Raw genomic sequence first — 25,101 nt, 5'->3', positions numbered from 1 at the left:
GACGTGGCTCGGTGTGTGTGTGGCTCGGTGTGTGTGTGTGGCTCGGTGGGCGTGGCTCGGTGTGTGTGTGGCTCGGTGGGCGTGTCTGTAACTCGATGGGCGTGTCTTTGGCTCGGTGTGTGTGTGTGGCTCGGTGGGCGTGTCTGTAGCTCGGTGGGCGTGGCTCGGTGTGTGTGTGGCTCGGTGGGCGTGTCTGTAGCTCGGTGGTAGGAGGAGTCTGGTGGGAATAATTCCTGTCCTCTGTAGTATGGTGGGCGTGTCTGTAGCTCGGTGGTAGGAGGAGTCTGGTGGGAATAATTCCTGTCCTCTGTAGTATGGTGGGCGTGTCTGTAGCTCGGTGGTAGGAGGAGTCTGGTGGGAATAATTCCTGTCCTCTGTAGTATGGTGGGCGTGTCTGTAGCTCGGTGGTAGGAGGAGTCTGGTGGGAATAATTCCTGTCCTCTGTAGGAATCGGATGATTGAACAATATCACAACCACAACGATCATTACTGCCTCAGCCTGGACTCTGGAATGGTGATCGACAGTTACAGGATGGGCAACGAGGCGCGCTTCATCAACCACAGCTGTGACCCCAACTGTGAGATGCAGAAATGGTGAGACCCCTTTATAGTGCAGCGCCCCCTACTGCCGGGTCCCTCTCCTCCTGTATAATGCAGCGCCCCCTAATGCCGGGTCCCTCTCCTCCTGTATAATGCAGCGCCCCCTACTGCCGGGTCTGTCTCCCCCTGTATAATGCAGAGGCCCCTACTGCCACGTCCATCTCCTCCTGTATAATTCAGCGCCCCCTACTGCCGGGTCCCTCTCCTGTATAATGCAGCGCCCCCTACTGCCGTGTCCCTCTCCTCCTGTATAATGCAGCGCCCCCTACTGCCGGGTCCCTCTCCTCCTGTATAATGCAGCGCCCCCTACTGCCGGGTCCATCTCCTCCTGTATGATGCAGCGCCCCCTACTGCCGGGTCCATCTCCTCCTGTATGATGCAGCGCCCCCTACTGCCGGGTCTGTCTCCCCCTGTATAATGCAGAGGCCCCTACTGCCACGTCCATCTCCTCCTGTATAATTCAGCGCCCCCTACTGCCGGGTCCCTCTCCTGTATAATGCAGCGCCCCCTACTGCCGTGTCCCTCTCCTCCTGTATAATGCAGCGCCCCCTACTGCCGGGTCCATCTCCTCCTGTATGATGCAGCGCCCCCTACTGCCGGGTCCATCTCCTCCTGTATGATGCAGCGCCCCCTACTGCCGGGTCCCTCTCCTCCTGTATAATGCAGCGCCCCCTACTGCCGGGTCCGTCTCCTCCTGTATAATGCAGCGCCCCCTACTGCCGGGTCCGTCTCCTCCTGTATAATGCAGCGCTCCCTACTGCCGCGTCCATCTCCTCCTGTATAATGCAGCGCCCCCTAATGCCGGGTCCCTCTCCTCCTGTATAATGCAGCGCCCCCTACTGCCGGGTCTGTCTCCCCCTGTATAATGCAGAGGCCCCTACTGCCACGTCCATCTCCTCCTGTATAATGCAGCGCCCCCTACTGCCGCGTCCATCTCCTCCTGTATAATGCAGCGCCCCCTACTGCCGGGTCCGTCTCCTCCTGTATAATGCAGCGCCCCCTACTGCCGGGTCCCTCTCCTCCTGTATAATGCAGCGCCCCCTACTGCCGGGTCTGTCTCCCCCTGTATAATGCAGAGGCCCCTACTGCCACGTCCATCTCCTCCTGTATAATTCAGCGCCCCCTACTGCCGGGTCCCTCTCCTGTATAATGCAGCGCCCCCTACTGCCGTGTCCCTCTCCTCCTGTATAATGCAGCGCCCCCTACTGCCGGGTCCATCTCCTCCTGTATGATGCAGCGCCCCCTACTGCCGGGTCCATCTCCTCCTGTATGATGCAGCGCCCCCTACTGCCGGGTCCCTCTCCTCCTGTATAATGCAGCGCCCCCTACTGCCGGGTCCGTCTCCTCCTGTATAATGCAGCGCCCCCTACTGCCGGGTCCGTCTCCTCCTGTATAATGCAGCGCCCTCTACTGCCGGGTCCGTCTCCCCCTGTATAATGCAGCGCCCCCTACTGCCAGGTCTGTCTCATGTGTTGACATTACTGTCTTGTGGCCAGGTCGGTGAATGGGGTGTACCGCATCGGTCTTTATGCCTTGAAGGACATGCCAGCGGGAACTGAGCTGACCTACGACTACAACTTCCACTCATTCAACACCGAGCAGCAGGTGAGTCATTCTGCGTGACACCGTTCTGTACTGCCAGCCATGGACAGTCACTCTATAGGTAGTAGCCGTGTCCTCCCTCTGTATCTCCTGATAGGTGGTATCCGTGTCCTTCATCTGTATCCTCTGATAGGTGGTAGCCGTGTCCTCCCTCTGTATCTCCTGATAGGTGGTAGCCGTGTCCTTCATCTGTATCCTCTGATAGGTGGTAGCCGTGTCCTCCCTCTGTATCTCCTGATAGGTAGTAGCCGTGTCCTCCCTCTGTATCTCCTGATAGGTAGTAGCCGTGTCCTCCCTCTGTATCTCCTGATAGGTAGTAGCCGTGTCCTCCCTCTGTATCTCCTGATAGGTAGTAGCCGTGTCCTCCCTCTGTATCTCCTGATAGGTGGTAGCCGTGTCCTCCCTCTGTATCTCCTGATAGGTAGTAGCCGTGTCCTCCCTCTGTATCTCCTGATAGGTAGTAGCCGTGTCCTCCCTCTGTATCCCCTGATAGGTGGTATCCGTGTCCTTCATCTGTATCCTCTGATAGGTAGTAGCCGTGTCCTCCCTCTGTATCTCCTGATAGGTGGTAGCCGTGTCCTTCATCTGTATCCTCTGATAGGTAGTAGCCGTGTCCTCCCTCTGTATCTCCTGATAGGTAGTAGCCGTGTCCTCCCTCTGTATCTCCTGATAGGTGGTAGCCGTGTCCTCCCTCTGTATCTCCTGATAGGTAGTAGCCGTGTCCTCCCTCTGTATCTCCTGATAGGTAGTAGCCGTGTCCTCCCTCTGTATCCCCTGATAGGTGGTATCCGTGTCCTTCATCTGTATCCTCTGATAGGTAGTAGCCGTGTCCTCCCTCTGTATCTCCTGATAGGTGGTAGCCGTGTCCTTCATCTGTATCCTCTGATAGGTAGTAGCCGTGTCCTCCCTCTGTATCTCCTGATAGGTAGTAGCCGTGTCCTCCCTCTGTATTCTCTGATAGGTAGTAGCCGTGTCCTCCCTCTGTATCTCCTGATAGGTGGTATCCGTGTCCTTCATCTGTATCCTCTGATAGGTAGTAGCCGTGTCCTCCCTCTGTATCCTCTGATAGGTGGTAGCCGTGTCCTCCCTCTATCCTCTGGTAGGTGGTAGCCGTGTCCTCCCTCTGTATCCCCTGATAGGTGGTAGCCGTGTCCTCCCTCTATCCTCTGGTAGGTGGTAGCCGTGTCCTCCCTCTGTATCCCCTGATAGGTGGTAGCCGTGTCCTCCCTCTGTATCCTCTGATAGGTGGTAGCCGTGTCCTCCCCCTGTATCCCCTGATAGGTGGTAGCCGTGTCCTCCCTCTATCCCCTGATAGGTGGTAGCCCTGTCCTCCCTCTATCCCCTGATAGGTGGTATCCGTGTCCTTCCTCTGTATCCTCTGATAGGAGGTATCCGTGTCCTCCCTCTGTATCCTCTGATAGGTGGTAGCCGTGTCCTCCCTCTGTATCCTCTGATAGGTGGTAGCCGTGTCCTCCCTCTGTATCCTCTGATAGGTGGTAGCCGTGTCCTCCCTCTGTATTCTCTGGTAGGTGGTAGCCGTGTCCTTCCTCTGATAGGTGGTAGCCGTGTCCTCCCTCTGTATCTCCTGATAGGTGGTATCCGTGTTCTCCCTCTGTATCCCCTGATAGGTGGTAGCCCTGTCCTCTATGTACCCCTAGGTAGGTGGTAGCCATGTCCTTTATGTACCCCTAGGTAGGTGGTAGCCATGTCCTCTATGTACCCCTAGGTAGGTGGTAGCCGTGTCCTCTATGTACCCCTAGGTAGGTGGTAGCCGTGTCCTCCCTCTGTATTCTCTGGTAGGTGGTAGCCGTGCCCTCCCTCTGTATCTCCTGATAGGTGGTAGCCGTGTCCTTCATCTGTATCCTCTGATAGGTAGTAGCCGTGTCCTCCCTCTGTATCCTCTGATAGGTGGTAGCCGTGTCCTCCCTCTGTATCTCCTGATAGGTGGTAGCCGTGTCCTCCCTCTGTATCTCCTGATAGGTAGTAGCCGTGTCCTCCCTCTGTATCCCCTGATAGGTGGTATCCGTGTCCTTCATCTGTATCCTCTGATAGGTAGTAGCCGTGTCCTCCCTCTGTATCTCCTGATAGGTGGTAGCCGTGTCCTTCATCTGTATCCTCTGATAGGTAGTAGCCGTGTCCTCCCTCTGTATCTCCTGATAGGTAGTAGCCGTGTCCTCCCTCTGTATCTCCTGATAGGTAGTAGCCGTGTCCTCCCTCTGTATCTCCTGATAGGTAGTAGCCGTGTCCTCCCTCTGTATCTCCTGATAGGTAGTAGCCGTGTCCTCCCTCTGTATCTCCTGATAGGTGGTAGCCGTGTCCTCCCTCTGTATCTCCTGATAGGTAGTAGCCGTGTCCTCCCTCTGTATCTCCTGATAGGTAGTAGCCGTGTCCTCCCTCTGTATCCCCTGATAGGTGGTATCCGTGTCCTTCATCTGTATCCTCTGATAGGTAGTAGCCGTGTCCTCCCTCTGTATCTCCTGATAGGTGGTAGCCGTGTCCTTCATCTGTATCCTCTGATAGGTAGTAGCCGTGTCCTCCCTCTGTATCTCCTGATAGGTAGTAGCCGTGTCCTCCCTCTGTATCTCCTGATAGGTGGTAGCCGTGTCCTCCCTCTGTATTCTCTGATAGGTAGTAGCCGTGTCCTCCCTCTGTATCTCCTGATAGGTGGTATCCGTGTCCTTCATCTGTATCCTCTGATAGGTAGTAGCCGTGTCCTCCCTCTGTATCCTCTGATAGGTGGTAGCCGTGTCCTCCCTCTATCCTCTGGTAGGTGGTAGCCGTGTCCTCCCTCTGTATCCCCTGATAGGTGGTAGCCGTGTCCTCCCTCTATCCTCTGGTAGGTGGTAGCCGTGTCCTCCCTCTGTATCCCCTGATAGGTGGTAGCCGTGTCCTCCCTCTGTATCCTCTGATAGGTGGTAGCCGTGTCCTCCCCCTGTATCCCCTGATAGGTGGTAGCCGTGTCCTCCCTCTATCCCCTGATAGGTGGTAGCCCTGTCCTCCCTCTATCCCCTGATAGGTGGTATCCGTGTCCTTCCTCTGTATCCTCTGATAGGTGGTATCCGTGTCCTTCCTCTGTATCCTCTGATAGGAGGTATCCGTGCCCTCCCTCTGTATCCTCTGATAGGTGGTAGCCGTGTCCTCCCTCTGTATCCTCTGATAGGTGGTAGCCGTGTCCTCCCTCTGTATCCTCTGATAGGTGGTAGCCGTGTCCTCCCTCTGTATTCTCTGGTAGGTGGTAGCCGTGTCCTTCCTCTGATAGGTGGTAGCCGTGTCCTCCCTCTGTATCTCCTGATAGGTGGTATCCGTGTTCTCCCTCTGTATCCCCTGATAGGTGGTAGCCCTGTCCTCTATGTACCCCTAGGTAGGTGGTAGCCATGTCCTTTATGTACCCCTAGGTAGGTGGTAGCCATGTCCTCTATGTACCCCTAGGTAGGTGGTAGCCGTGTCCTCTATGTACCCCTAGGTAGGTGGTAGCCGTGTCCTCCCTCTGTATTCTCTGGTAGGTGGTAGCCGTGCCCTCCCTCTGTATCTCCTGATAGGTGGTAGCCGTGTCCTTCATCTGTATCCTCTGATAGGTAGTAGCCGTGTCCTCCCTCTGTATCCTCTGATAGGTGGTAGCCGTGTCCTCCCTCTGTATCTCCTGATAGGTGGTAGCCGTGTCCTCCCTCTGTATCTCCTGATAGGTAGTAGCCGTGTCCTCCCTCTGTATCCCCTGATAGGTGGTATCCGTGTCCTTCATCTGTATCCTCTGATAGGTAGTAGCCGTGTCCTCCCTCTGTATCTCCTGATAGGTGGTAGCCGTGTCCTTCATCTGTATCCTCTGATAGGTAGTAGCCGTGTCCTCCCTCTGTATCTCCTGATAGGTGGTAGCCGTGTCCTCCCTCTGTATTCTCTGATAGGTAGTAGCCGTGTCCTCCCTCTGTATCTCCTGATAGGTGGTATCCGTGTCCTTCATCTGTATCCTCTGATAGGTAGTAGCCGTGTCCTCCCTCTGTATCCTCTGATAGGTGGTAGCCGTGTCCTCCCTCTATCCTCTGGTAGGTGGTAGCCGTGTCCTCCCTCTGTATCCCCTGATAGGTGGTAGCCGTGTCCTCCCTCTATCCTCTGGTAGGTGGTAGCCGTGTCCTCCCTCTGTATCCCCTGATAGGTGGTAGCCGTGTCCTCCCTCTGTATCCTCTGATAGGTGGTAGCCGTGTCCTCCCCCTGTATCCCCTGATAGGTGGTAGCCGTGTCCTCCCTCTATCCCCTGATAGGTGGTAGCCCTGTCCTCCCTCTATCCCCTGATAGGTGGTATCCGTGTCCTTCCTCTGTATCCTCTGATAGGAGGTATCCGTGTCCTCCCTCTGTATCCTCTGATAGGTGGTAGCCGTGTCCTCCCTCTGTATCCTCTGATAGGTGGTAGCCGTGTCCTCCCTCTGTATCCTCTGATAGGTGGTAGCCGTGTCCTCCCTCTGTATTCTCTGGTAGGTGGTAGCCGTGTCCTTCCTCTGATAGGTGGTAGCCGTGTCCTCCCTCTGTATCTCCTGATAGGTGGTATCCGTGTTCTCCCTCTGTATCCCCTGATAGGTGGTAGCCCTGTCCTCTATGTACCCCTAGGTAGGTGGTAGCCATGTCCTTTATGTACCCCTAGGTAGGTGGTAGCCGTGTCCTCTATGTACCCCTAGGTAGGTGGTAGCCGTGTTCTCCCTCTGTACCCTCTGGTAGGTGGTAGCCGTGTCCTCTATGTACCCCTAGGTAGGTGGTAGCCGTGTCCTCTATGTACCCCTAGGTAGGTGGTAGCCGTGTCCTCCCTCTGTATCTCCTGATAGGTGGTAGCCGTGTCCTCCCTCTATCCCCTGATAGGTGGTAGCCGTGTCCTCTATGTACCCCTAGGTAGGTGGTAGCCGTGTCCTCTATGTACCCCTAGGTAGGTGGTAGCCGTGTCCTCCCTCTGTATCTCCTGATAGGTGGTAGCCGTGTCCTCCCTCTATCCCCTGATAGGTGGTAGCCGTGTCCTCCCTCTGTATCTCCTGATAGATGGTAGCCCTGTCCTCCCTCTATCCCCTGATAGGTGGTAGCCGTGTCCTCCCTCTGTATCCTCTGATAGGTGGTAGCCGTGTCCTCCCTCTGTATCCTCTGATAGGAGGTAGCCGTGTCCTCCCTCTGTATCCTCTGATAGGTGGTAGCCGTGTCCTCCCTCTGTATCCTCTGATAGGTGGTAGCCGTGTCCTCCCTCTGTATCCTCTGATAGGTGGTAGCCGTGTCCTCCCTCTGTATCCTCTGATAGGTGGTAGCCGTGTCCTCCCTCTGTATTCTCTGGTAGGTGGTAGCCGTGCCCTCCCTCTGTATCCTCTGATAGGTGGTAGCCGTGTCCTCCCTCTGTATCCTCTGATAGGTGGTAGCCGTGTCCTCCCTCTGTATCCTCTGATAGGTGGTAGCCGTGTCCTCCCTCTGTATTCTCTGGTAGGTGGTAGCCGTGTCCTTCCTCTGATAGGTGGTAGCCGTGTCCTCCCTCTGTATCTCCTGATAGGTGGTATCCGTGTTCTCCCTCTGTATCCCCTGATAGGTGGTAGCCGTGTCCTTCCTCTGTATCCTTTGATAGGTGGTAGCCGTGTCCTCCCTCTGTATCCTCTGATAGGTGGTAGCCGTGTCCTCCCTCTGTATCCTCTGATAGGTGGTAGCCGTGTCCTCCCTCTGTATTCTCTGGTAGGTGGTAGCCGTGTCCTTCCTCTGATAGGTGGTAGCCGTGTCCTCCCTCTGTATCTCCTGATAGGTGGTATCCGTGTTCTCCCTCTGTATCCCCTGATAGGTGGTAGCCCTGTCCTCTATGTACCCCTAGGTAGGTGGTAGCCATGTCCTTTATGTACCCCTAGGTAGGTGGTAGCCGTGTCCTCTATGTACCCCTAGGTAGGTGGTAGCCGTGTCCTCCCTCTGTACCCTCTGGTAGGTGGTAGCCGTGTCCTCTATGTACCCCTAGGTAGGTGGTAGCCGTGTCCTCTATGTACCCCTAGGTAGGTGGTAGCCGTGTCCTCCCTCTGTATCTCCTGATAGGTGGTAGCCGTGTCCTCCCTCTATCCCCTGATAGGTGGTAGCCGTGTCCTCCCCCTGTATCCCCTGATAGGTGGTAGCCGTGCCCTCCCTCTATCCCCTGATAGGTGGTAGCCGTGTCCTCCCCCTGTATCCCCTGATAGGTGGTAGCCGTGCCCTCCCTCTATCCCCTGATAGGTAGTAGCCGTGTCCTCCCTCTATCCCCTGATAGGTGGTAGCCGTGTCCTCCCTATGTATCATCTGATAGGTGGTAGCCGTGTCCTCCCTCTGTATCCTCTGATAGGTGGTAGCCGTGTCCTCCCTCTGTATCCTCTGATAGGTGGTAGCCGTGTCCTCCCTCTATCCCCTGATAGGTGGTAGCCGTGTCCTCCCTCTATCCCCTGATAGGTGGTAGCCCTGTCCTCTATGTACCCCTAGGTAGGTGGTAGCCATGTCCTTTATGTACCCCTAGGTAGGTGGTAGCCATGTCCTTTATGTACCCCTAGGTAGGTGGTAGCCGTGTCCTCTATGTACCCCTAGGTAGGTGGTAGCCGTGTCCTCCCTCTGTATCCTCTGGTAGGTGGTAGCCGTGTCCTCTATGTACCCCTAGGTAGGTGGTAGCCGTGTCCTCCCTCTGTATCCTCTGGTAGGTGGTAGCCGTGTCCTCCCTCTGTATCCTCTGGTAGGTGGTAGCCGTGTCCTCTATGTACCCCTAGGTAGGTGGTAGCCGTGTCCTCCCTCTGTATCCTCTGGTAGGTGGTAGCCGTGTCCTCCCTCTGTATCCTCTGGTAGGTGGTAGCCGTGTCCTCTATGTACCCCTAGGTAGGTGGTAGCCGTGTCCTCCCTCTGTATCCTCTGGTAGGTGGTAGCCGTGTCCTCTATGTACCCCTAGGTAGGTGGTAGCCGTGTCCTCCCTCTGTATCCTCTGGTAGGTGGTAGCCTTGTCCTCCCTCTGTATCTCCTGATAGGTGGTATTCGTGTCCTCCCTCTGTATCCTCTGGTAGGTGGTAGCCGTGTCCTCTATGTACCCCTAGGTAGGTGGTAGCCATGTCCTCCCTCTGTATCCTCTGGTAGGTGGTAGCCGTGTCCTCTATGTACCCCTAGGTAGGTGGTAGCCGTGTCCTCTATGTACCCCTAGGTAGGTGGTAGCCGTGTCCTCCCTCTGTATCCTCTGGTAGGTGGTAGCCATGTCCTTTATGTACCCCTAGGTGGGTGGTAGCCATGTCCTCTATGTACCCCTAGGTAAGTGGCAGCCATGTTTGGTCTCCTAGTTCTGTGTGTACATCTAACGTGTCTCTTCCTCTCCTGGCAGCAATTGTGTAAGTGCGGCTTTGATCGATGTCGGGGGATCATCGGTGGGAAGAGCCAGCGAATGAACGGACTGACCAACAAAGGCGGCCATCAGATTCCTCACCGCAGGCTGGGGCGCTCCAAGGAGAAGCGGAAGTCCAAGCACCGGCTGAAGAGAAGGGTGAGGGCCGGGGGGGGATGGGGGCAGAATACAGTTCAGGGGGATAAGAAGATTTATTATGACAGAGATGTTCGGTTCCATTTTTATTCCTAATGATACCACAAAGAAAAAAACAAATGTCCCCGATGATGAACACCCCCTCCCCCATCCCCCTCCCACATCTGTGGTGTCTGTGTGTAAATAGTCAGTATGTTGGCTTTCACGTGGATGCACTAAGCAGGCTGAGCCAGGGGGAGCAGAAAAGAACTGTCAAAAGATCTGCATAACAAGGTAAAGTTACATAGATGGAAACACTGATGTGAGTCAGTATGAGAGTCAGTACTGTTGTGTCGTTTATTAAGAAGTGTGAAATTCGGGGATCTCTTGATACCAAGCCAAGGTCAGGTAGACCAAGAAAAGTTGCAGCCACACCTGGCAGAAGAATTGTTTGGGATACAAAGAAAACCCCACAGATGCCCTCGGGAGAAATATCGGCTGCTCTGGAAAAGGGTGCGGCGGCAATATGATGATATTTGAACAAAAATTTGCTGCATGGTGGAGTTGCCAGAAAGAATCCTTTACTGCGCCAATACCACAAAAAAGCCCCATTTCAATATGGCCGACAGTACCTTGACGCCTCCCAGCTGTAATCTGGAGTGACCAGACCATCAGCGCTATGTATGGAGAGGAAGAATACCATCCCCACTGTGAAGCATGGTGGTGGCTCACTGATGTTTTATGGGAGGGGCTCTAAAGACACGGGGAGGGGGGAAATATTGTGGAATCGGATGAAAGATGAATGCAGAATGTTATCAGAAAATACTGGCAGACAATTTGCGTTCTTCTGCAGGAAAGCTGAGCATGGGAGGCTCTTGGACTTTCACGCAGGATAATGACCCTAAGCACAAGGCCAAGCTGACCCTCCAGCAGGACAATGACCCGACGCCAAGCTGACCCTCCAGCAGAACAATGACCAAACGCCCAAGGCCAAGCTGACCCTCCATCAGGACAATGGCCCGAAGCACAAGGCCAAGCTGACCCTCTAGCTGGACAATGACCCAACGCCCAAGGCCAAGCTGACCCTCTAGCAGGACAATGACCCGAAGCACAAGGCCAAGCTGACCCTCTAGCAGGACAATGACCCAAAGCACAAGGCCAAGCTGACCCTCTAGCAGGACAATGACCCAAAGCACAAGGCCAAGCTGACCCTCTAGCAGGACAATGACCCAAAGCACAAGGCCAAGCTGACCCTCTAGCAGGACAATGACTCGAAGCACAAGGCCAAGCTGACCCTCTACCAGGACAATGACCCGAAGCACAAGGCCAAGCTGACCCTCCAGCAGGACAATGACTCGAAGCACAAGGTCAAGCTGACCCTCTAGCAGGACAATGACCCAAAGCACAAGGCCAAGCTGACCCTCCAGCAGGACAATGACCCGAAGCACAAGGCCAAGCCGACCCTCCAGCAGGACTATGACTCGAAGCACAAGGCCAAGCTGACCCTCCAGCAGGACAATGACCCGACGCCAAGCTGACCCTCCAGCAGAACAATGACCAAACGCCCAAGGCCAAGCTGACCCTCCAGCAGGACAATGGCCCGAAGCACAAGGCCAAGCTGACCCTCTAGCTGGACAATGACCCAACGCCCAAGGCCAAGCTGACCCTCTAGCAGGACAATGACACAAAGCACAAGGCCAAGCTGACCCTCTAGCAGGACAATGACCCAAAGCACAAGGCCAAGCTGACCCTCTAGCAGGACAATGACCCGAAGCACAAGGCCAAGCTGACCCTCTAGCAGGACAATGACTCGAAGCACAAGGCCAAGCTGACCCTCTACCAGGACAATGACCCGAAGCACAAGGCCAAGCTGACCCTCCAGCAGGACAATGACTCGAAGCACAAGGTCAAGCTGACCCTCTAGCAGGACAATGACCCAAAGCACAAGGCCAAGCTGACCCTCCAGCAGGACAATGACCCGAAGCACAAGGCCAAGCCGACCCTCCAGCAGGACTATGACTCGAAGCACAAGGCCAAGCTGACCCTCTAGCAGGACAATGACCCGAAGCACAAGGCCAAGCTGACCCTCTAGCAGGACAATGACCCAAAGCACAAGGCCAAGCTGACCCTCTAGCAGGACAATGACCCAAAGCACAAGGCCAAGCTGACCCTCTAGCAGGACAATGACCCAAAGCACAAGGCCAAGCTGACCCTCCAGCAGGACAATGACTCGAAGCACAAGGCCAAGCTGACCCTCTAGCAGGACAATGACCCGAAGCACAAGGCCAAGCTGACCCTCTAGCAGGACAATGACCCAAAGCACAAGGCCAAGCTGACCCTCTAGCAGGACAATGACCCAAAGCACAAGGCCAAGCTGACCCTCCAGCAGGACAATGACTCGAAGCACAAGGCCAAGCTGACCCTCTAGCAGGACAATGACTCGAAGCACAAGGCCAAGCTGACCCTCTACCAGGACAATGACCCGAAGCACAAGGCCAAGCTGACCCTCCAGCAGGACAATGACCCGAAGCACAAGGCCAAGCTGACCCTCCAGCAGGACAATGACCCGAAGCACAAGGCCAAGCTGACCCTCCAGCAGGACAATGACCCAAAGCACAAGGCCAAGCTGACCCTCTACCAGGACAATGACTCGAAGCACAAGGCCAAGCTGACCCTCCAGCAGGACAATGACTCGAAGCACAAGGCCAAGCTGACCCTCTACCAGGACAATGACCCAAAGCACAAGGCCAAGCTGACCCTCCAGCAGGACAATGACTCGAAGCACAAGACCAAGCTGACCCTCTAGCAGGACAATGACCCAAGGCCAAGCTGACCCTCCAGAAGGACAATGACCCAAAGCACAAGGCCAAGCTGACCCTCTAGCAGGACAATGACCCAAAGCACAAGGCCAAGCTGACCCTCTAGCAGGACAATGGCTCGAAGCACAAGGCCAAGCTGACCCTCTACCAGGACAATGACTCGAAGCACAAGGCCAAGCTGACCCTCTACCAGGATAATGACTCGAAGCACAAGGCCAAGCTGACCCTCTACCAGGATAATGACTCGAAGCACAAGACCAAGCTGACCCTCCAGCAGGACAATGGCCCAAAGCACAAGGCCAAGCTGACCCTCTACCAGGATAATGACCCAAAGCACAAGGCCAAGCTGACCATCTAGCAGGACAATGACCCAACACCCAAGGCCAAGCTGACCCTCTAGCAGGACAATGACCCAAAGCACAAGGCCAAGCTGACCCTCTACCAGGACAATGACTCGAAGCACAAGGCCAAGCTGACCCTCCAGCAGGACAATGACTCGAAGCACAAGACCAAGCTGACCCTCTAGCAGAACAATGACTCGAAGCACAAGGCCAAGCTGACCCTCTACCAGGACAATGACCCAAAGCACAAGGCCAAGCTGACCCTCCAGCAGGACAATGACTCGAAGCACAAGACCAAGCTGACCCTCTAGCAGGACAATGACCCAAGGCCAAGCTGACCCTCCAGAAGGACAATGACCCAAAGCACAAGGCCAAGCTGACCCTCTAGCAGGACAATGACCCAAAGCACAAGGCCAAGCTGACCCTCTAGCAGGACAATGGCTCGAAGCACAAGGCCAAGCTGACCCTCTACCAGGACAATGACTCGAAGCACAAGGCCAAGCTGACCCTCTACCAGGATAATGACTCGAAGCACAAGGCCAAGCTGACCCTCTACCAGGATAATGACTCGAAGCACAAGACCAAGCTGACCCTCCAGCAGGACAATGGCCCAAAGCACAAGGCCAAGCTGACCCTCTAGCAGGACAATGACCCAAAGCACAAGGCCAAGCTGACCCTCTACCAGGACAGTGGCCCGAAGCACAAGACCAAGCTGACCCTCTAGCAGGACAATGACCCAAAGCACAAGGCCAAGCTGACCCTCCAGTAGGACAATTACTCGAAGCACAAGGCCAAGCTGACCCTCCAGCAGGACAATGACCCGACGCCCAAGGCCAAGCTGACCCTCCAGCAGGACAATGGCCCAAAGCACAAGGCCAAGCTGACCCTCTACCAGGATAATGACCCAAAGCACAAGGCCAAGCTGACCCTCTAGCAGGACAATGACCCAACACCCAAGGCCAAGCTGACCCTCTAGCAGGACAATGACCCAAAGCACAAGGCCAAGCTGACCCTCTACCAGGACAATGGCCCGAAGCACAAGACCAAGCTGACCCTCTAGCAGGACAATGACCCAAGGCCAAGCTGACCCTCTAGCAGGACAATGACCCAAAGCACAAGGCCAAGCTGACCCTCTACCAGGATAATGACTCGAAGCACAAGACCAAGCTGACCCTCTAGCAGGACAATGACCCAAAGCACAAGGCCAAGCTGACCCTCCAGCAGGACAATTACTCGAAGCACAAGGCCAAGCTGACCCTCCAGCAGGACAATGACTCGAAGCACAAGGCCAAGCTGACCCTCCAGCAGGACAATGGCCCAAAGCACAAGGCCAAGCTGACCCTCTACCAGGATAATGACCCGAAGCACAAGGCCAAGCTGACCCTCTAGCAGGACAATGACCCAAGGCCAAGCTGACCCTCTACCAGGACAATGGCCCAAAGCACAAGGCCAAGCTGACCCTCTACCAGGACAATGGCCCGAAGCACAAGACCAAGCTGACCCTCTAGCAGGACAATGACCCAAGGCCAAGCTGACCCTCTAGCAGGACAATGACCCAAAGCACAAGGCCAAGCTGACCCTCTAGCAGGACAATGACCCAAAGCACAAGGCCAAGCTGACCCTCTAGCAGGACAATGACCCGAAGCACAAGGCCAAGCTGACCCTCTACCAGGACAATGACCCAAAGCACAAGGCCAAGCTGACCCTCTAGCAGGACAATGACCCAAAGCACAAGGCCAAGCTGACCCTCCAGCAGGACAATGGCCCAAAGCACAAGGCCAAGCTGACCCTCCAGCAGGACAATGGCCCAAAGCACAAGGCCAAGCTGACCCTCTACCAGGACAATGGCCCAAAGCACAAGGCCAAGCTGACCCTCTACCAGGATAATGACCCAAAGCACAAGGCCAAGCTGACCCTCTAGCAGGACAATGACCCAACACCCAAGGCCAAGCTGACCCTCTAGCAGGACAATGACCCAAAGCACAAGGCCAAGCTGACCCTCTACCAGGACAATGGCCCGAAGCACAAGACCAAGCTGACCCTCTAGCAGGACAATGACCCAAAGCACAAGGCCAAGCTGACCCTCTACCAGGATAATGACTCGAAGCACAAGACCAAGCTGACCCTCTAGCAGGACAATGACCCAAAGCACAAGGCCAAGCTGACCCTCCAGCAGGACAATTACTCGAAGCACAAGGCCAAGCTGACCCTCCAGCAGGACAATGACTCGAAGCACAAGGCCAAGCTGACCCTCTACCAGGATAATGACCCAAAGCACAAGGCCAAGCTGACCCTCTAGCAGGACAATGACCCAAGGCCAAGCTGACCCTCTACCAGGACAATGACCCAAAGCACAAGGCCAAGCTGACCCTCTACCAGGACAATGGCCCGAAGCACAAGACCAAGCTGACCCTCTAGCAGGACAATGACCCAAGGCCAAGCTGACCCTCTAGCAGGACAATGACCCAAAGCACAAGGCCAAGCTGACCCTCTAGCAGGACAATGACCCGAAGCACAAGGCCAAGCTGACCCTCTACCAGGACAATGACCCAAAGCACAAGGCCAAGCTGACCCTCTAGCAGGACAATGACCCGAAGCACAAGGCCAAGCTGACCCTCTAGCAGGACAATGACCCAAAGCACAAGGCCAAGCTGACCCTCCAGCAGGACAATTACTCGAAGCACAAGGCCAAGCTGACCCTCCAGCAGGACAATGGCCCAAAGCACAAGGCCAAGCTGACCCTCTACCAGGATAATGACCCAAAGCACAAGGCCAAGCTGACCCTCTAGCAGGACAATGACCCAACACCCAAGGCCAAGCTGACCCTTTAGCAGGACAATGACCCAAAGCACAAGGCCAAGCTGACCCTCTACCAGGACAATGGCCCGAAGCACAAGACCAAGCTGACCCTCTAGCAGGACAATGACCCAACGCCCAAGGCCAAGCTGACCCTCTAGCAGGACAATGACCCAAAGCACAAGGCCAAGCTGACCCTCTACCAGGATAATGACTCGAAGCACAAGACCAAGCTGACCCTCTAGCAGGACAATGACCCAAAGCACAAGGCCAAGCTGACCCTCCAGCAGGACAATTACTCGAAGCACAAGGCCAAGCTGACCCTCCAGCAGGACAATGACTCGAAGCACAAGGCCAAGCTGACCCTCCAGCAGGACAATGGCCCAAAGCACAAGGCCAAGCTGACCCTCTACCAGGATAATGACCCAAAGCACAAGGCCAAGCTGACCCTCTAGCAGGACAATGACCCAACGCCCAAGGCCAAGCTGACCCTCTACCAGGACAATGACCCAAAGCACAAGGCCAAGCTGACCCTCTACCAGGACAATGGCCCGAAGCACAAGACCAAGCTGACCCTCTAGCAGGGCAATGACCCAAGGCCAAGCTGACCCTCTAGCAGGACAATGACCCAAAGCACAAGGCCAAGCTGACCCTCTACCAGGACAATGACCCAAAGCACAAGGCCAAGCTGACCCTCCAGCAGGACAATGACTCGAAGCACAAGGCCAAGCTGACCCTCCAGCAGGACAATGGCCCAAAGCACAAGGCCAAGCTTACCCTCTACCAGGATAATGACCCAAAGCACAAGGCCAAGCTGACCCTCTACCAGGACAATGACCCAAAGCACAAGGCCAAGCTGACCCTCTACCAGGACAATGGCCCGAAGCACAAGACCAAGCTGACCCTCTAGCAGGACAATGACCCAAGGCCAAGCTGACCCTCTAGCAGGACAATGACCCAAAGCACAAGGCCAAGCTGACCCTCTAGCAGGACAATGACCCGAAGCACAAGGCCAAGCTGACCCTCCAGCAGGATAATGACCCGAAGCACAAGGCCAAGCTGACCCTCTAGCAGGATAATGACCCGAAGCACAAGGCCAAGCTGACCCTCCAGTGTTTACAGCAGAAGAAGGTGAAGGTTCTGGAGTTGCCATCTCCTGACCTTCATATCATTGAGCCGCTCTGGGGAGATCTCATACAAGACCACCAAAGACTTGGCATGACCTGGAGACCTTGTGCCAAGACCAATGGGCAGCTCCATCACTGGCAAGAATTCCTCATAGACTTCTATTACAGAAGACTGACCTCTGTCATTTGGTGATACAGGGGGCAATACACAGGTTTAAGGGGTGCAGACTTCTGAACAGGGGGGCATTTCATTGGTTTGTATTATGATTGGGACGTTCTGTTATCACCTCCAGTTACAGAATAGGAATCTCTTTGTGTAAGAGTTGTACCTTTTTTTTTTTTTGCATAAAATTCTAATAAAATTATTAAAATAGAAAGAAAAGAAATCTGATTTGCTGATCACTTGTACATCCCGTATATTACCGATTCTCGGGGGGGGCGCACTTTTTACCCCAACTGTACTTATCAAGTGATGTGTAAAATAAATGCAATTTTCTGTCTGTAGAGGGGTCACCACAGCGAGGATCGCAGCGATAGTGTCGGGGCATCCAACAGACTCGGCTCCCAACTCCACATGAAACCCATGTCCAACAGGGAGAGGTATACACCTTCCACATGCCGTACTGTGCCCGCTTCACCCTCTGTACTGTGCCCCGCTCACCCCCTGTACTGTATGCCTTCACCCTCTGTACTGTGCCCCCTTCACCCTCTGTACTGTGCCCCCTTCACCCTCTGTACTGTGCCCCGCTCACCCTCTGTACTGTGCCCCCCTTCACCCATACCCTGTACTGTGCCCCGCTCACCCATACCCTGTACTGTGCCCCGCTCACCCATACCCTGTACTGTGCCCCGCTCACCCTCCTTACTGTGCCCCCTTCATCCTCTGTACTGTGCCCCCTTCACCCATACCCCCCTCACCCTCTGTACTGTGCCCCTCACCCTCTGTACTGTGCCCCCCCTCACCCTCTGTACCGTGCCCCTTCACCCATACCCTGTACTGTGCCCCCCTCACTCTCTGTCACTTCACTTAGTCTCTGCCATTCGTTGTGCTGTCTCTCGGCCTCTGCCTGTCCTGCTGTCTCTTAATCTCTGCCTGTCCATCTGTCTCTTAGTCTCTGCCTTTCCTGCTGTCTCTCGGTCTCTGCCTGTCCTACTGTCTCTCGGTCTCTGCCTTTCCTGCTGTCTCTCGGTCTCTGCCTGTCCTGCTGTCTCTTATTCTCTGCCTGTCTCAGGCTGTCTCTCGGTCTCTGCTTGTCTCTTGGTCTCTGCCTGTCCTGCTGCCTTAGTCTCTGCCTGTCCTGCTGTCTCTTATTCTCTGCCTGTCCTGCTGCCTTAGTCTCTGCCTGTCCTGCTGTCTCTTAGTCTCTGACTGTCTCAGGCTGTCTCTTGGTCTCTGCTTGTCTCTCGGTCTCTGCCTTTCCTGCTGTCTCTCGGTCTCTGCCTTTCCTGCTGTCTCTCGGTCTCTGCCTTTCCTGCTGTCTCTTATTCTCTGCCTGTCTCAGGCTGTCTCTCGGCCTCTGCCTGTCCTGCTGTCTCTTGGTCTCTGCTGTCTCTTAGTCTCTGACTGTCTCAGGCTGTCTCTTGGTCTCTGCTGTCTCTTAGTCTCTGACTGTCTCAGGCTGTCTCTTGGTCTCTGCTGTCACATATTGATGACCCCCCATGTTTGCAGGAACTTTGTGTTGAAGCACAGAGTCTTCCTGATCCGGAATTGGGAGAAAACGCGGCGGCGGCACGAGGAGGTGAAGAATGAGCTGAGTGCGGCGTCGCTGTATACCCGCTGGAACGGAGTGTGCCGAGACGATGGGAACATCAAAGCTGGTGAGGGCGCCGGGGAGTCCTGTTATGGCAGCCGTGTCCTCCGGAGCTCCTCTCATCTCTCCTGTCCGCCATGTTTTCCAGATGTCTTCATGACCCAGTTTGCTGCTCTGCAGACGTCGCGGTCGGTGCGCACCCGCCGGCTGGCTGCGGCGGAGGAGAACATCGAGGTGGCACGGGCCGCCCGCCTGGCACAGATCTTCAAGGAGATCTGCGATGGAATCCTCTGCTGTAAAGGTGACTTCCTTATTGATGATCCACGTCCCTCACATTTCACCTGCCAGACACCACAGCCTGGGCCTTCACTGATCCAGAACCCGCCCCCAGCCTGGGATTTGATAGATCCAGAACCCGCCCCCAGCCTGGGATTTGATAGCTCCAGAACCCGCCCCCAGCCTGGGATTTGATAGATCCAGAACCCGCCCCCAGCCTGGGATTTGATAGCTCCAGAACCCGCCCCCAGCCTGGGATTTGATAGATCCAGAACCCGCCCCCAGCCTGGGATTTGATAGATCCAGAACCCGCCCCCAGCCTGGGATTTTATGTGATGGACCAACAACACAAAGTGTCACATAATTGTGAAGTGGAAGGAAAATGATACAAATAAATATGTGAAAAGTGGGGGGGAGGGGCATTTGTATGGCGCCCCCTTTACTCTGGTTCCTCTAGATTCTAGTTAGGGGTATCAATTGCCTTCAGAAGTCACCTAATTAGTAAATAGAGTCCACCTGTGTGTCATGTAATCTCAGTATAAATACAGCTGTTCTGTGAAGCCCGCAGAGGTTTGTTAGAGAACCTTAGTGAACAAACAGCATCATGAAGGCCAAGGAACACACCAGACAGGTCAGGGATGAAGTTGTGGAGAAGTATAAAGCAGGGTTGGGTTATAATAAAATCTCCCAAGTTTTGATCATCTCACGGAGCTCTGTTCAATCCATCATCGGAAAATGGAAAGAGTATGGCACAACCGCCAACCTACCAAGACATGGCCGTCCACCTAAACTGACCGGGCCGGGCAAGGAGAGCATTCATCAGAGAAGAGCCAAGAGGTCCATGGTAACTCTGGAGGAGCTGCAGAGATCCACAGCTCAGGGGGGAGAATCTGTCCACAGGACAACTATTAGTCGTCTCTCCACAAATCTGCCCTTTATGGAAGAGTGACAAGAAGAAAGACATTGGAGGAAGAAAGTCATAAGAAGTCCTGTTTGTAGTTTGTGAGAAGCCATGTGGGGGAGGGGGCAGCAAACATGTGGAAGAAGGTGATCTGGTCAGAGGAGACCAAAATTCAACATTTATGGCCTAAAAGCAAAACGCTATGTGTGGGGGAAACTAACACCGCCCATCCCCCGAACACACCATCCCCACCGTGAGACATGGTGGTGGCAGCATCATGTGGTGGGGATGGTTTTCTTCAGCAGGGACAGGGAAGCTGGTCAGAGTTGATGGGAAGATGGATGGAGACAAATACAGGACAATCTTAGAAGAAGACCTGTTAGAGTCGGCAGAAGACTTGAGACCGGGGCGGAGGTTCCCCTTCCAGCAGGACAACGACCCGAAACATCCAGCCAGAGCTACAATGGAATGGTTTACATCAAAGCATATTCATGTGTTAGAATGGCCCAGTCACAGTCCAGACCTAAATCCCATTGAGAATCTGTGGCAAGACTTGAAAATTGCTGATCACAGACGCTCTCCATCCAATCTGACAGAGCTTGAGATATTTTACAAAGAAGAAGAATGGGCAGAAATGTCCTCTCTAGATGGGCAAAGCTGGTAGAGACACCCCCAAAAAGACTTGTAGAGAAAGGGGGTTCTACAAAGTATTGACTCCGGGGGGCGCCATACAAATGCCCCTCCCCCACACTTTACACAGATTTATTTGTATCATTTATCATTTTCCTTCCACTTCACAATTATGTGACACTTTGTGTTGGTCCATCACATAAAATCCCAATAAAATACATTTATGGTTTTAGTTGTAACAAAATGTGATGATGTCAAGGGGTATGAATACTTTTTCCAGGCACTGTACTTTGTGTGTAACACAGATGTCCTTCCCTTTCAGATTCCATGAACAGGACCCTGGCAGCCCCCCTAATCAGTCTTCCACCCAAGAAAAAGTAAGTACTACTATGAGAAGGTGGGGAACCCCCTGGATTTGGGGTCACTCTGTACACGGTGGGGGGATGGGGTCACTGTGTACACGGTGGGGGGATGGGGTCACTCTGTACACGGTGGGGGGATGGGGTCACTGTGTACACGGTGGGGGGATGGGGTCACTCTGTACACGGTGGGGGGATGGGGTCACTCTGTACACGGTGGGGGGATGGGGTCACTCTGTACACGGTGGGGGGGTGGGGTCACTCTGTACACGGTGGGGGGATGGGGTCACTCTGTACACGGTGGGGGGGTGGGGTCACTCTGTACACAGTGGGGGCATGGGGTCACTCTGTACACGGTGGGGGGGTGGGGTCACTCTGTACACGGTGGGGGGGTGGGGTCACTCTGTACACGGTGGGGGGATGGGGTCACTGTGTACACGGTGGGGGGATGGGGTCACTGTAGAATGTTGGGGTCACGTCTCCTGTTTGTCCCCCCAGGAACCCGTATTACTATGAGAAGGTGGGGGACCCCCTGGACTTGGGGTCACTGTGTACACGGTGGGGGGATGGGGTCACTGTGTACACGGTGGGGGGGTGGGGTCACTCTGTACACGGTGGGGGGATGGGGTCACTGTAGAATGTTGGGGTCACGTCTCCTGTTTGTCCCCCCAGGAACCCGTATTACTATGAGAAGGTGGGGGACCCCCTGGACTTGGGGTCACTGTGTACACGGTGGGGGGATGGGGTCACTGTGTACACGGTGGGGGGGTGGGGTCACTCTGTACACGGTGGGGGGATGGGGTCACTCTGTACACGGTGGGGGGGTGGGGTCACTGTAGAATGTTGGGGTCACGTCTCCTGTTTGTCCCCCCAGGAACCCGTATTACTATGAGAAGGTGGGGGACCCCCTGGACTTGGGGTCACTGTGTACACGGTGGGGGGATGGGGTCACTGTGTACACGGTGGGGGGATGGGGTCACTGTAGAATGTTGGGGTCACGTCTCCTGTTTGTCCCCCCAGGAACCCGTATTACTATGAGAAGGTGGGGGACCCCCTGGACTTGCTGACCATTGAGAAGCAGATCCTCAGCGGTCATTATAAGACGGTGGAAGCCTTCGATACGGACATGTTGAAGGTTTTCCGCAATGCCGAGGTAAGTGCCGCCGCCCCTCCTCCGTTATCTCCATATAATGACGGAGTCGGGAAATCACGGCTCTGCTTCCCTTCCAGAAATACCACGGGAGGAAGTCCGCCATTGGCCGGGATGTGTGCCGGCTGAGGAAGGCGTATTACAGCGCCCGGCACGAGTCCTCGGCGCAGATCGATGAGATCATGGGGGAGACGGCGAGCGAGGCGGACAGCTGTGAGACCTCCTTGTGTGATAAAGATGGCGGACATGAGAAGGAGGATGACATCATTCGCTGCATCTGCGGCCTCTACAAGGACGAGGGGCTGATGATTCAGTGCGAGAAATGTATGGTGAGTGGTCACCAATGGGGGGGTCTCGTTGTTGGGGGGGGGGTCTCCTTGTTGGGGGCTCTCGTTGGGAGGAGTTTCATTGTTGGAGTCTCGGGGGGGGGGGGTGGTTTCATTGTTGGAGGGTCTCAATGTTGGAGGGTCTCATTGTTGGGGGTCTCGTTGGAGAGTCTCGTTGAGGGGATCTCATTGTTGGCGTCTCGTTGGGGGGATATCTCATTGTTGGGGGCTCTTGTTGGGAGGAGTTTCATTGTTGGAGTCTCGGGGGGGGGTGGTTTCATTGTTGGAGGGTCTCATTGTTGGGGGTCTCGGAGAGTCTCGGGGGGATCTCATTGTTGGGGGTGTTGTTGGAGAGTCTCGTTGAGGGGATCTCATTGTTGGGGATATCTCATTGTTGGGGGAGCTCATGGTTGGGGGAGTCTCACTGGGGGGTCTTATGTTGTTGGGGGAATCTCATTGTTGGGGGACGGGATCTCATTGTTGGAGTCTCATTGTTTCATTGTTAGGGTGAGGGGGGTCTTATTGGGGAGGTATTGTTGGGGGGATGTCATTGCTGGGAGTCTCGTTGGGGGGGTCTTTTTATTTTGGGGGTCTCATTGTTGGGGGGGGTCTCAGTTTGTAGCACCCCTGACATTGGTGTGTGGCGCCCCCCGCAGGTCTGGCAGCACTGTGACTGTATGGGGATGACGTCAGACGTGGAGCATTACCTGTGTGAGCAGTGTGACCCGCGGCCGGTGGATCGGGTAAGGAGGCGGGGTTTTATTGTTGGGGGAGGTCCCTCCATGTGCGGTGAGTGACCCCGGAATGTTCTATTGCAGGAAGTTCCCATGATCCCGTGTCCTCACTACGCCCAGCCGGGATTCATCTATTTCATCTGCCTCCTGCGCGACGATCTGCTCCTCCGACAAGGTACGCCTCCTCCCAAGAGTCCGCCGCCTCTGCACACCGTCCTGCAGACACGGGGGGCCCTCTGCAGACTATTGCCACACACACCGTCCTGCAGACACGGGGGGCCCTCTGCAGACTATTGCCACACACACCGTCCTGCAGACACGGGGGGCCCTCTGCAGACTATTGTCACACACCGTCCTGCAGACACGGGGGGCCCTCTACAGACTATTGCCACACACACCGTCCTGCAGACACGGGGGGCCCTCTGCAGACTATTGCCACACACACCGTCCTGCAGACACGGGGGGCCCTCTACAGACTATTGCCACACACACCGTCCTGCAGACACGGGGGGACCTCTGCAGACTATTGCCACACACACCGTCCTGCAGACACGGGGGGCCCTCTGCAGACTATTGCCACACACCGTCCTGCAGACACGGGGGGCCCTCTGCAGACTATTGCCACACACACCGTCCTGCAGACACGGGGGGCCCTCTGCAGACTATTGCCACACACCATCCTCTGACCAGCACAGAACAGTGTGTAGCGGGCATTTCAGGATCACAGCAAAGCTTCCCCTTCCCCGCCAACTGCTATTGGCCCACCTAGGTGACATCAGAATCCCTCTAGCCAATCAACTTAACCCCATTATCCCTGCCAACTGCTATTGGTCCACTTAGGTGACATCAGGATCCCTCAGACCAACCAGAGTAGTGCCATCTTCCCCACCACCTGCAGTGAGGGCAGCCCTAAGTAATTGCTGTGGGTGGCCATAGAGGGGCAGTATAAACCTGCTGGAAACCTCCACCCTGCCAGACCAGTTTAGTGCCGGTTCCCACCAGCTGGCACGGCTGAGGGGGGTGTATTCCAGCCACGTGCTTCCTAGGTCACCCCTGTCTTCATTAGAAAGATGGGGGCCCATAGGTGGTCACCCCCTGGGGTAAGAGGAATGCTGTCAGTCTGACTGGACGATGAAGCCGGGGTAACATTAAATCGCAACTTCACCCAAAAGGGGAAGTTACGCTTGTTTTCCCCGCCCCCTTAACTGGCACATTTGGCACTTTGGGTGCCCGCTCTCACTCCCTCTCCTGATTTGATGGTTTTAAAGAAATCCGTTCGCCTCTTCAGGACGATATGACCGGGTCTCTTCCCACACGTGTATACTTACCTCACCTTGCCAAATCCCCACTGACCTTCCACCCTTACCCCCCCCCCCAGTGTTTGGACCTGGCGATTGGCTGCACCCTGGGGGGGTAGTAAAGAGGTCACCTGATCCCCAATCCTTGAAAGTAGCCGGTATTCCGAGGGGCCCAATGGGCAAACAGAGCGGGGGAGGGGTGTTAATTCTCACGGCTCTGACACATCTCCTCCATTATGTTTGTCTTCCCAGGAGACTGCGTGTATCTCATGAGGGACAGCCGGCGGACGCCAGACGGACAGCCGGTGAGACAATCCTACCGGCTCTTATCTCACATCAACCGCGATAAACTCGACATCTTCCGCATAGAGAAGCTGTGGAAGAACGAGAAGTAAGTCTGCTGTCCTGTGATCTGCCTGTGGGGGGCGCCGGGTCTTATAGATTACATTCCTGCTCCATTGAGGGACACCGGAACTTGCATTCTATCGGGTTTTACCACCAGTATTGGCAAACGGCCAGCCCCAGGATAACCCCGCCCTTACCCAGCATGCCTTGCTGGTGTCCTAGGAGGTGGGGAAAGTCTATCCAATCTTTGCTCTCCTTATTTCTGCGATTTTCCTTGGATTCCATTAACTTAAATCACAATTCCTCACTACCTATCGCTGCTTGGGCTGGTCTCCAGGCCGCTCTTTCCTAAGCCTTACTTTGGAGGCCGTAGCTGGCCTGGAGGATTATGAGGCCATGCTGGATTGTGACTTCTGGGCCCCGGGGGCTCTGCATTGTACAGACCTGAGAGTAGTAGTAAGTCTCTGAAGACTCATGGCACTTTGAGCCAGCTCATTATTTGCACCACTGGGCGTTACCACTAAGGGGCTTGGGGACTGTCCTCATCAGCTGGGTGGAGTCTGATGTGTAGACCATCTCACCGTAGAGGAGAC

General features: G+C 55.1%; 1 protein-coding gene across 1 annotated transcript in view; it reads left to right on the top strand.

Annotated features, from left to right (window-relative positions):
• Positions 1 to 25,101, top strand: part of ASH1L (ASH1 like histone lysine methyltransferase) — a 114,805-nt gene that overhangs the window by 77,111 nt on the left and 12,593 nt on the right. Inside the window, 12 exon segments of the mRNA XM_077463795.1 lie at positions 448 to 594; positions 2,097 to 2,205; positions 9,521 to 9,679; positions 17,244 to 17,338; positions 18,408 to 18,556; positions 18,638 to 18,790; positions 20,619 to 20,673; positions 21,676 to 21,808; positions 21,886 to 22,134; positions 22,788 to 22,874; positions 22,950 to 23,040; positions 24,416 to 24,554. Of these exon segments, the coding sequence (XP_077319921.1) occupies positions 448 to 594; positions 2,097 to 2,205; positions 9,521 to 9,679; positions 17,244 to 17,338; positions 18,408 to 18,556; positions 18,638 to 18,790; positions 20,619 to 20,673; positions 21,676 to 21,808; positions 21,886 to 22,134; positions 22,788 to 22,874; positions 22,950 to 23,040; positions 24,416 to 24,554 (1,566 nt within the window).

This window comes from Lithobates pipiens, unplaced genomic scaffold (assembly GCF_037356315.1).
Source record: "Lithobates pipiens isolate NorthernLeopardFrog02 unplaced genomic scaffold, aLitPip1_a1.2 Scaffold_30, whole genome shotgun sequence".
Lineage (NCBI taxonomy): Eukaryota > Metazoa > Chordata > Amphibia > Anura > Ranidae > Lithobates > Lithobates pipiens.
Note: the sequence above shows the minus strand (reverse complement) of the source record. Positions and strands in the feature narration are given on the sequence as shown.